This window comes from Scleropages formosus, chromosome 11 (genome assembly GCF_900964775.1).
Source record: "Scleropages formosus chromosome 11, fSclFor1.1, whole genome shotgun sequence".
Classification (NCBI taxonomy): domain Eukaryota; kingdom Metazoa; phylum Chordata; class Actinopteri; order Osteoglossiformes; family Osteoglossidae; genus Scleropages; species Scleropages formosus.
Window position 1 is genome coordinate 26134451 of NC_041816.1, and position 12285 is coordinate 26146735.

General features: G+C 39.8%; 1 protein-coding gene across 1 annotated transcript; it reads left to right on the forward strand.

Annotated features, from left to right (window-relative positions):
* The first annotated feature begins 159 nt into the window (after window positions 1-159).
* On the forward strand, window positions 160-9906 carry LOC108940947 (butyrophilin subfamily 1 member A1-like). The gene is made up of 11 exons (XM_029256384.1): window positions 160-197; window positions 413-447; window positions 578-686; window positions 813-1136; window positions 1889-2236; window positions 2497-2640; window positions 2738-2839; window positions 3011-3148; window positions 6382-6584; window positions 7380-7536; window positions 8857-9906. The coding sequence occupies exons 2-11, from the start codon at window positions 442-444 to the stop codon at window positions 9393-9395; spliced, it is 2070 nt and encodes a 689-aa protein (XP_029112217.1). The 5' UTR covers window positions 160-197; window positions 413-441; the 3' UTR covers window positions 9396-9906.
* Window positions 9907-12285: the final 2379 nt, after the last annotated feature.

The following is a 12285-nucleotide window of genomic DNA, read 5'->3' on the forward strand; positions in this document are numbered from 1 at the left end:
GTTCAATGCATAAATAAAGAGATTCTCCACATGAGTACAAAGTCCAATAGGAAGTGTTTGCACCTCCACCATCTCCCGCCACCTTGGTGATCGACTTTTTTTAACCTGTAAAAGACATGATCTGCTCTTTAACCTGGAAGAACTGGATTTGGTGGTTGCTTTCACTTTCTCTGAGTCTTTGCACAAGATACACCTTTGTAAGTAACCACTGTGAAGTGAAATGAAGGCAAAAACAACATTTATTGCTTCTGCTTGGGATTTTATCTAACATGAAATTCATCTGTATTATTTCCCAAATTGTATTGAGTGTTTAAAGGCAGTAATTTTTATCAAATGTTAGAAGATAAAACTGAGCATGTGCTTTTGCTGTGAAATATATGATCTCTTTGTTTATTCTCTTTCCATTTCCCAGCTTGGCTAATACACAGGAACTAAAACTTCATGAAGGCAAGATTTTTGTTGCTAGTACAATAACAAATGTCTGATGTGTGTGAAACGTAACTTATCGGTCACGTGGATTGCAGCGAACTGTGAATGTGTTTACGTGCATCTGATAAAAAATCACATTCTTTTACAGCGCCACGCTTTAATAAGCGCCGTCTTTTGTCTGTTGGTCCAGAAGGTTGATTGGGACCAAAGGAAGACGGTAAATATAGTCACAGAGAAAAACAATGTGATTCAATCAGGTATAAATTCACTGTTTCTCATAAACATGTAATCAGTAGCTGAAGGTTCCTTTCTGAGTATAATTTTGCTTTTCCCCAACTCTTTTTGTGTCTGAAAGTGTATTTTGTCTTTGTTCTTGCTACTAGAGCTCCCATGTGTTCCTACAATTGCCTTTGTTGGCTATGATGTTGTCCTGCCCTGCCACCTTTCACCTGACAGAAGCGATGGTGCCATGGAGATCCGGTGGTTTAGACACCAGTACTCTGAATACATTTATCAGTACAAGGCTGGAAATGAGAGAGATGGCAGGGGGTACGAGGGCAGGGTGAGCCTGTTTACTCAGGAGCTTGAGAGAGGCAACATGTCCCTACTGCTTAGAGACATCAGGGTGACAGATGAAGGGGTTTATAAGTGTCATGTGAGCACTGATGACTGGTCTCAGGAACACACCATCGAGCTGAAAGTCAAGGGTGAGTAATGATATTTTATGTAAAAAGCATTATACATTGTGCTGTGCTGTGCATTTTAAGGATATCATAAAGAACCACATGCAGTTTAACTACAGATTAGATACCTCTGGTCGAATGTGTGTTGGAATAAATCTCCGCGTGAAAAGAAATTCACCAAAATGCCTGTAAAGTACAAAGTTGCCTGTTAGGAAAATACTTGTAAAAGCTGTAATCTCAAAACTAATTTGATATTTTAGAAGTATTTAAAATGACACAAAATGGAATATCTTGCTCTGTAACAATTCTATAAATAGAAATTACATAAAAATATTCACAAAAGATTGTTAAATACATTTATTTATTTATTTATTTATTTATTTATTTATTTGTTGGGGGGCGCGGTGGCGCAGTGGGTTGGACCAGGTCCTGCTCTCCGGTGGGTCTGGGGTTCGAGTCCCGCTTGGGGTGCCTTGCGACGGACTGGCGTCCCGTCCTGGGTGTGTCCCCTCCCCCTCTGGCCTTACGCTCTGTGTTGCCGGGTTAGGCTCCGGTTCCCCGCGACCCTGTATGGGACAAGTGGTTCTGAAAATGTGTGTGTGTGTGTATTTATTTATTACTCTAGTTTTGACCTGGAGTTCATATGAATTTCTATAAGGTACAATCCACAGTATAGACATTTTATACTGTGTATATTTATAGTATTTTGGATTGTTATTTTATTTCTGTTCTATAATTGCACATATCCTTACAAAATTGTCCCTGCTGTTCTGTAGAAAATCCTGCCTCTACATTGGTGGTCCCTTCTAGTCAACTTCTACTCACTTCCATTGGCAGTGATGTCATCCTTCCCTGTCACCTCTCACCTGAAACAAGTGCTGTTGCCATGGAGATCCGGTGGCTTAGAGATCAATACCAGGAGTTCATGTACTTGTACAAGGCTGGTAACGTGCAGAAGGGAAGGGGGTACGAGAACAGGGTGACTTTGTTCCCCCAGGAACTGCTGAGAGGCAACGTGTCCCTGCTGCTCAGAGACATCAGGCTCACCGATGGAGGGGAGTACAGGTGTCATGTTAGCTATGACAACTGGTTTCAGGAACTTTCCGTCCAGCTAAAAGTCAGACGTGAGTAAGAAAAAAATAATGAAGTTTTAAGGAGTGAGAAGATAGCTTAAAAAGATAGCTATGACTATGCCATTCTTACTATTTTTGTTTATTAATTTATTTAGTTACTGGAAATTCTTTTGCCAAACAGAAAGGGATTTCATATTGTTTATGGTTAACAACCTGGTGGACAAGATCACATGGTGTATGAATAGATATTTGCAGTGCTTAGCTGAAAGTGTAAATATATTCTTAAAAAATTCTCAATTCCTTCTCTTTAGGAGTTAATTCTACTAATTTTGATTTACAAATGCATTTCTTTGTACCATTATGGATGTGCGTGAAAAAACATTTTTCATCAGTTTGTACATGGGTTCTGATGTACTCAGCTCCTATTCTTGTCTACATTTGCTCGAAGGCACTGGGTAAGTGGGACAACGTCATATTTTGACATCCAAAAAAAATGCTACACCATGTCAGAACTACAATGTGACTTTTTTTTCTTTTTTTTTTTTAATTCAGATATAAAACTGTTCATCCTGGGGGTCATTTGCTGTAGTGGAGCTGTGCTGTACAGCAAGTTTGACTTCATCTCACATCTGTTGAGTTTGTGGCATCATTCAGGTACATTGGTCACGGTTGGTCAGTTTTCTATAGATTGCATTTACATAGATTAAGAACATGAAAACAATGTTAGGTAATTAAGTAAAATTTCAACTAAGGAAAGAAATGTTTTTTACAAGGATCATGTTGTCTAAGCAATGAAATCATTTGTTTTCTTATATTGTAACGCAGGAAAAATCCCTTGGGATGAGATGATGATTGAGCTTCAGGGTTCACTACCACAGTACACTGGTTCTCCCCTAGAGATTTGCTGGATCTGTGTTGAGACGTTTCTCCTCTTCATGGTCGTTTTGCGTTGGACATGTTCACGTATGTAGTTTGACACTAAATGTGCAACACATTTTTAGACATGAATTGTTCAAGTCTTGTCACATACTTGATGAAAGCAAACGAAAGTTAAATATGCAAGTTTTTTTGAAAATTTAATTTAAGAGATTAAAGATTTTTTGAAATTATGATTCTTCAGAAAAAAAGTTTATATGTGCATCAGCTAATATATATATATATATATATATATATATATATATAAAAATTCCCCACTCGCCCCTGTTTTTTTTTTTTTTGTGGGCAGTCTTACTCCTTCAAGCTCGGGTCCTCTACCTGAGGCCTGGGAGCTTGAGGGTTCTGCGCAGTATCTTAGCTGTTCCTAGGACCGCGCTCTTCTGGACAGAGATCTCGGATGTTGTTCCCGGGATCTGCTGGAGCCACTCTCCCAGCCCCAAGTGTTCCGATTACCACGGAGACCACTGTTGCCTTCACCTTCCACATCTTTTCTAGCTCCTCTCTCAGTCCTTAGTATTTCTGAAGCTTCTCATGTTCTTTCTTTCTGATGTTGCCATCGCTTGGGATGGCAACATCTATCATTATGGCTTTCTTCCTCTGTTTGTCCACCACTACTATGTCCGGTTGGTTAGTCATTACCAGTTTGTAAGTCTGGATCTGGAAGTCCCACAGGATCTTAGCTTGGTCATTCTCGACCACCCTTGGGGATGTATCCCACTTTGATCTTGGGACTTCCAGCCCATACTCGGCACAGATGTTCCTGTACACTACGCCAGCCACTTGGTTATGGCGTTCCATGTATGCCTTGCCTGCTAGCATCTTACACCCTGCTGTTATGTGCTGGATTGTCTCAGGGACATCTTTGCACAGCCCGCACCAGAGGTCCTGCCTGGTGTGGTAGACCCTGGCCTCTATTGATCTTGTACTTAGAGCTTGTTCCTGTGCTGCTATGATTAGTGCCTCTGTGCTGTCTTTCAGTCCAGCTTTGTCCAGCCACTGGTATGATTTTTCAATATCAGCCACTTCTTCAATCTGCCGGTGGTACATACCGTGTAGGGGTTTGTCCATCCATGATGGTTCATGTTCCTCCTCGTCCTCCTTCTCAGGTTTCTGCTGCCTGAGGTATTCACTAAGTATCTCATCAGTCAGGGCCATCTTCCTGATGTAGTCAAGGATCTTTGTTGTTTCATCCTGGATAGTGGCTCTGACGCTCACTAGTCCTCGGCCTCCTTCTTTCCGCTTAGTGTACAGCCTCAGGGTGCTGGATTTGGGGTAAAACCCTCCATGCATTGTCAGGAGCTTCCTTGTCTTGATGTCAGTGGCTTCTATTTTCTCTTTTGGCCAGCTTATTATGCCAGCAGGGTATCTTATGACCGGCAGGGCGTAGGTGTTGATAGCCCGAACCTTGTTCTTCCCATGCAGCTGACTTCTCAGGACTTGCCTTACTCTCTGCAAGTATTTGGCAGTTGCTGCTTTCCTTGCGGCCCCTTCATGATTCCCATGCGCCTGCAGGATTCCAAGGTACTTGTAGCTGTCCTCAACATCTGCTATGTTGCCTTCTGGTAGTACAATCCCCTCAGTTCCGACTACCTTCCCTCTCTTTGTTACCATCCGACTACACTTATCTAATCCGAATGACATTCCAGTGTCATTGCTGTAGATCCTGGTGGTGTGGATCAGAGAATTGATGTCTCGTTCACTCTTGGCATACAGCTTGATGTCATCCATGTAGAGGAGGTGACTGATGTTTACTCCATTCCGTAGTCGGTATCCGTAACCAGTCTTGGTGATGATCTGGCTGAGGGGGTTCAGGCCTATGCAGAACAGCAGTGGGGACAATGCATCTCCTTGGTAGATGCCGCACTTGGTGGTGACTTGCGCAATTTGCATGGAGTTGGCCTCTAGCGTTGTTTTCCACTGCCCCATTGAGTTCCTGATGAAGGCTCTTAGTGTCCTGTTGATCTTGTGTAGTTCTAAGCATTCCAGGATCCATGAGTGAGGCATCAAGTCATAGGCTTGCTTGTAGTCAATCCAGGCGGTGCACAGGTTGGTCTGTCTGCTCTTGCAGTCTCGAGTGACTGTTCTGTCTACCAGTAGCTGGTGTTTTGCTCCTCTGGTGTTTCTACCAATTCCTTTCTGGGCCCCGCTCATGTATTGAGCCATATGTCTGTTCATCTTAGCCGCTATGTTACCCAAGAGCAGCTTCCATGTTGTGCAGAGGCAGGTTATCGGGCGATAGTTGGATGGGACTGCTCCTTTCTGGGGGTCCTTCTGTTAACCATTCAGGGTGGGTCCCATCCATTAGCAGCTGGTTCATTTGTGTTGCCAGGTTCTCATGGAGTGCAGTTAGCTTCTTTAGCCAGAAGGCATGGATCATGTCAGGGCCTGGTGCTGTCCAGTTCTTCATACTTGAGACTCTTTCTTGGATGTCTGCCACTGTGATGGTTACTGGATCCTGTTCAGGGAGGTTGCTGTGGTCCACTCTTAGTTCCACTAGCCACTGGGCTTTGTTGTTTTGTTGTTGCCTTATTTTCCATGGAGGATACTGCTTTTTAGGCTTGGTATTCATCTTGTATCCAAGCATCTCAAGGATCACTGTTGCTGTGTTGTACATCAGCTGGTTGGTCTCAGTGATGGTCACAGTAGGGATTGTTCATAGTGCTGCATGCCTTGTTCTAGTTCCAGTAGCCCACTTATAATCAGTATATCCTGGTTCCCCAACATCTGGCACAGACCTTGTTAATCCAGGCAACATCTGAGCCAGCATGACTCTGTTTGTTTCACTCTCATATCCAAGGTAGGCAGAGCCAAGCATAAGGAGGTCTTGCCTAGGACCCCCCACTGGAGGAAGGCCATGAGCAGGCTTCAAACCCCAGTTTCCCCTGTGAAAGGCAGCAATCTTACCACTACACTGTCCAGCCATAATTTCACACAATCTGTATGGGATGATCTTGGGCAGAAGAGTCAAGGAAAAGCACTTACAAGCTCCTTAACTACATTTACATACATTCATTTAGCTGACTTACAAGGTTAATCTACCTACAGTTATTTACCAATTTAGATAGCTGAGTAATTTTACTGACACAATTTAGGGTAAGTACCTTGCTCCAAGGTACTAGAACCAGACGAAGGAATCAAACCTACAACTGCTGTGTTCAAAAGCAGAAGAATTAACTATTACACTACCAGCTGCCCATGAATTACCTAAACAAGAATTGGCAGATTCCTGTTTAAACTTCCTTTGCTGTGTTCTTTTACAGGGTGGAAAAAACTGAGAAATGAGAAGAGGCAACAAGAAGGACAAGTTAACCAGAGGGAAGTAAAAATTGAAACTGAAGAGGAAAAAGAGATGGTTAAAATAAAGAGCGAAAAGGAGGAACTGGGAAAAGAAAAAGAAGAAATTAAGTGGGAAAATGGGAGATTGGGAAAAGAAAGAGAAGAAATTAAGAAGCAAAAGGAGCAAGTGGGAAAAGAAAGAGAAGAAATAAAGAAGGAAAAGGAGGAAGTGGGAAAAGAAAGAGAAGACATAAAGAAGGAAAAGAAGGAACTGGGAAAAAAGAGAGAAGAAATAAAGAAGGAAAAGGAGGAAGTGGGAAAAGAGAGAGAGAAAATAAAGAAGGAAAAGGAGGAAGTGGGAAAAGAGAGAGAGAAAATAAAGAAGGAAAAGGAAGAAGTGGAAAAAGAAAGAGAAGGAATAAAGAAGGAAAAGGAGGAAGTGGGAAAAGTGAGAGAAGAAATAAAGAAGGGAAAGGAGGAAGTGGGAAAAGAAAGAGAAGAAATAAAGAAGGAAAAGGAGGAAGTGGGAAAAGAGAGAGAGAAAATAAAGAAGGAAAAGGAGGAAGTGGGAAAAGAGAGAGAGAAAATAAAGAAGGAAAAGGAAGAAGTGGGAAAAGTGAGAGACGAAATAAAGAAGGAAAAGGAGGAAGTGGGAAAAGAAAGAGAAGAAATAAAGAAGGAAAAGGAGGAAGTGGGAAAAGTGAGAGAAGAAATAAAGAAGGAAAAGCAGGAAGTGGGAAAAAAGAGAGAAGAAATAAAGAACGAAAAGGAGGATCTGGGAAAAAAGAGAGAAGAAATAAAGAAGGAAAAGGAGGAAGTGGGAAAAGAGAGAGAGAAAATAAAGAAGGAAAAGGAGGAAGTGGGAAAAGTGAGAGAAGAAATAAAGAAGGAAAAGGAGGAAGTGGGAAAAGTGAGAGAAGAAATAAAGAAGGAAAAGGAGGAAGTGGGAAAAGAGAGAGAGAAAATAAAGAAGGAAAAGGAGGAAGTGGGAAAAGAGAGAGAGAAAATAAAGAAGGAAAAGGAGGAAGTAGGAAAAAAGGAAGAAAGGAGAAGGAAAAATGAGGAATTGGGAAAACAGTGGCATAAGGAAGAACGGGCCAGAAACCAGGATGATATGAACTCCAAAATACTATTTACAGGTCAGAGTGAGAATGAGAAATACTAGAGTGCTGATTTTACCACATTGTGGACCAAACATTATATTGCTATCCAGTCCCAAAAATGTGGTCAACATTAATTAATAACGCTTTAAACTGCAGTGCGTTGCAAAAGTGCTCAGACCCATTGAAAGCTATCAATTGTTGATGGAATTTCCAATGAGTTCTCAAACTCAATTTCTCATGAAAGTGTCTGCCAGCTTTCCATATCAAGCACTGCTCTCCCATTCCTCTTAGCTGATTTATTCCACCTCATCCATGTTTCATGGAAAGTGATTGTGGACCAGACTTTTCAGATCGTACCACACACTCTTGTTGGGGTTGAGATTAAGACTTTGAGTGGGTCCCTCAGGGTTCTTAGTTATTATCCCTGAACCATTCCGATATCTTTTTGTCCATGTGCTTGAATTTTGGTCAGAAGCTCTACTTTGTGGACCTGTCCAAAAATCCTTATTGTAGTAAATTGTAGCCAGTAGTTGAATTTTTCCTTTATATATGGAAGATGCTAGTGATGAATTTTCTTTTTAAGTAAAATTGTAATTGTTGAATCTCAATGACAATTTACAGTTTTATATTATTTCTGATAATGGACTTGGACTCTGGCATCTGATCACTCCTGAGAAACATTGTAATCTACCATCTTTGATTTATACTTGCACTTCTCAATGTCATAGTGACTGACAAATGTGTACATTTTTGTGGTTTCCCTTATTAGTCCGCTTCTTGTTTGGATGCTGAACTGTGGGGAAAATTCTTTGTTATCTTGAGGCACCACATCTGATAGTATGATTCAATTTTTCAAGTATAAAGAAAATTCATCATTTTTTTCAGTGTGATACTAAAGCACTTTGAACAGTGACTACAAGTTGTTGTTAGACATGCATATTTATACGTCTTAAGTTATTTATACATTTTAAATAATATCCCAGGACAGCTCCTTAGTCCTCATTTGTATATCTTTTCATAATGTTATGCTATTTTACTCTAGCACATATATGCTCATTTCAGTGGTCCATAAAGCGAAGGGCCAGAAACAGCAATTATTCATTAAAACTTTTTTTCAGCTAAACTTATGTACATGAGATAACAGAATATATACAATAGTGTAACTTCTAAGAAAAAATACAATTACTTCTGATTTTTACTGAAAATAATTTTCTCATAAAGAAGAATTATCTTTTTTTCTGTTTTAATGTGTAAATTCACAAGAAAAATACTAAAAAGACGGTTAACTAGGCCACAGTACTAAGTGTTGGTTTGAATGCTCAGTCTGATTGGTTTCCATCTTTCTCTCCTGCACAGCGGATGTAATCCTGGATAAAGACACAGCTCACCGCAAACTGAAGATCTCACATGATGGTAAAGAAGTGCAGTGGATAGAGGAAGGAGTACAGACTGAGTCTAAGGAGGGCAACAGGTTTGATACAGAGCCCTTTGTACTGGGAACTGCGGTTCGCTCCTGGAGGAGCTACTGGGAGGTGTGTGTGGAGGGAAAGGAGGACTGGATACTGGGTGTAGCCTTGGATTCAGTCGGTAGGAAGGGGCAGCTTGCAATGAGCCCCAGCAAAGGATTCTGGGTAATCAGGCTCTCAAATGGGAGAAGTCTGAAGGCCCTGGGTGAGAAGGTGGAAGTTCTCACTGACATCAAACCCCCAAGCAAAGTGGGAATCTATCTGGACTGTAAGGAGAAGCAGGTCTCCTTCTACAGTGTAGATGGAGAGAATCTTTCACATATTTACACTTTCACTGATGGGCCTGGTTGTGAAAAAGCTCCTCGTCCCATTTTCTCTCCCTGGAATAATGATGCTGAAAAACTGAGGATTTTATCCATCACTCTCTGACATTTTTTTATGCAATGTTTGTTCTGCATTTGTCCGCTGACTCTGTGTCCTCAGGTGATGTGGTTGTAGATCTGAATGGATTTTATCCATTACTTTCCGCCATTTTTTTTTACTGCAGTATCTAATCTAATCTGCATTTGATAATTGTCTTCAGATGATGTGACTGTACAGCTTAATGCTGAGGACCACAAATCTTGTGACTGCAGGTGGGAAATCTGTTTCACCTTGTGAGAGTATAACTGTCAAACACAAATGAAATAAGTTGTCTGGAATCGTATGTTATCCTGCCTAAGAAGGTTAGGATGTCTTTGGCATCCAAACTATTCGGTTGGTACTAAGACACCTCATGTGAGACAAGAAAACACTCATCACACTGCTACTCCACCACCGCAAGCCTATATCAATAACTTGTTCAAATGCTGTTATATTTTGTCAACAGAAACCACAATCTGTCAAACCAAGTGACATCTTTCTGCTCTTCCATCATCTGATTTTGGGTATTACATTTCTAGGGGAGCCTCATGTGCTTTTTCTATTAGCTTTTCCTTTTTAATTTTCTTGCTTGTTGCTTTTAATTATCATTTTTTTGCTTTTTTCATGTTTACATGGCAAACACATTTATTTTGCATTTATAATGGTACTGATGGCGATCCATGATGTGTGTGTCATAGATACCATTGATACCGTAGATACAGATTGCTAGCCTCAGATGTGCAAGATTCAAAATTCAAGATTCAGGATTTTATTTGTCACATACACAGTTATACACACATACAACCTGTAGTGAAATGTTAATCTAGTCAGCTCTGTAGACTGTGCAAACAAGACAACATATTTAAAAGCGAAAAATATTTTAAAAAGACAAGAGAATATAATTAACTTAAATGAAAGAAGAAAATATACAGGGAACTGAATTAAAGCTAAAATGTAAAAAACTAAAATTAAGATTTAGAGAACAAAAAATGTGCAAGGTATTGAATATGCAATAATAAAGTGCAATGTGCAGCACTGATGGATGAATAACATTGTGCCACCAGAGTCCTTAAAGTACGGGATGTGTCCATGCTGAGGAGTCTGATGGCCTGAGGGAAGAAGGTCCTCTTGAGTCTCTCAGTTCTGGCCATCAGACTACGGTAGCGTCTTCCAGATTTCAGCGGACAGAAAAGTGAATTAGCAGGATGGCTGGGGTCATTGAGAATCTTGTCAGCCCTCGCTCTGCATCTCCTGGTGTAGATGTCATGCAGCGGGGGAAGAGCAGTCCTGAAACAGGGAAATAATGCTGCCGGTCCAAAGACCCCGTTTCCTTCAGGAGCTGCGCCTTCAGCCAGCCTTCCCAGCCTGCTTAGTTCCCCCAGGCTCTCTACGTTAAGTAATTCTGGATGCGATGTTCCTCTAGAGTTTTCGAACGAGTGGGCTAACATAAAAGGGGGATTCATGGGAAAACTATTATTTTTTTAAAAAAGTTTGAGACTAAGGCTGTCTGAGTTTGTTTTTCTTATGTTTAATTTCTAGGTGGAAGAAATGTCTCTAATGTTAATAGTGGTTTTTCAGCTAAACAGATTGAAAATTAACTTCAGTTATCTTTTGTGCTGCTTCAGTTTTACGTTTACATTTATTCATTTTTCAGATGCTTTTCTCCAAAGCAATGTACATCTCATAGAAAATACAATGTCTTCATTACATTAGCACAAAGAGAGACATAGTTGTAAATGTGTGATTCTTCAGTGTAGCTTTTAAGATAGATCTAGATAAATAACACATTTTTCAATGTAAATAATACATGATCAACAACGACCTTTTGCAGGGATATTGTAGTATAGAGACAGTGTTGTTACATCTTGGTGAATGACCAAAAAAAACAGTGGAATGTTTTTCTTTAATCCTTATATCCTCCTCTTAATCATTGTAAGAACTCGGGTTTGATTATCATGCCACATACTAAAATCAGTCTTCCGTCTTTTTGATTGTTTTCCCTTTTGTCTCATTCATCCAACGCAACACACAGTGGAATTCATTTTCATTCTTTTCCACATATCTGAGTCACTGTTAATTTCACATGTAAGTTTAAATTTAAAGGTCTGCTAAAAAAAACATCTGTAGGTCTTTTTCCCATGTGTATTTGAGAAAAACTTCAGCAATTAACTGACTTATTTAGTGCTTTTATTTGCTATGTATTAATGATCATATTCCTCACTCAGAGACCTGCACTTTAATTATCAGAACATTTTACCTATTATTGTTGTAGATGTATAACTAATTTATCTTTTTTAGTTCTGAAGAATGTTTGTTATTTAACCTGTTCATATTTTACCTTATTAAACTGAAAGGACAGTGCCAGGTCACCATCTCATACTCCAATATACACTGAAATTATTCTTCAGAGTTTTAAAAATAGTGCAATTAAGTGCAGTATAGTATTCTGTAGACAAAACAAACAAAGACACATGGACAGAATCCATAACTGGACATTTATTAGAATACCACACAATACAGAGAGATATCTGTGTCATCTATGTCAACGGAATATTGCTCTTCATCTGAGGGATCCCTTTTCCTTTGGAAGGGCACCTTACTCTCGTCTTTTACACGAGTTCTTAAACCCCTTACCTTAATTAACATTACTCAATTTACTTTTACACTGAAGTAAATTCAGCTAAATGAATAAATGTAACATTCTCTTGCATTTGTATAGAACATACCTGTACATACATATAATGTCTAGTGACTATTTTTGTATATTGTGGACTATTTTTTGTATATTGTGTACTTTATATTTTTTATGTATTTTTTATCCTTTATTCACATATTCTATCTTCTCATCTGGAAGTTTCTGTCACCAAGACAAATTCCTTGTATGTGTGAACATACTTGGCATTAAAGCTTGTTCTGA

Bases quoted from the DNA above. Each gene is read 5' to 3' on its own strand.
- LOC108940947 (XM_029256384.1), top strand. The intron at 2,840-3,010 runs GTACATTGGTCA...ATTGTAACGCAG, and splicing joins GAGTTTGTGGCATCATTCAG to GAAAAATCCCTTGGGATGAG. The intron at 3,149-6,381 runs GTATGTAGTTTG...GTTCTTTTACAG, and splicing joins TTTGCGTTGGACATGTTCAC to GGTGGAAAAAACTGAGAAAT.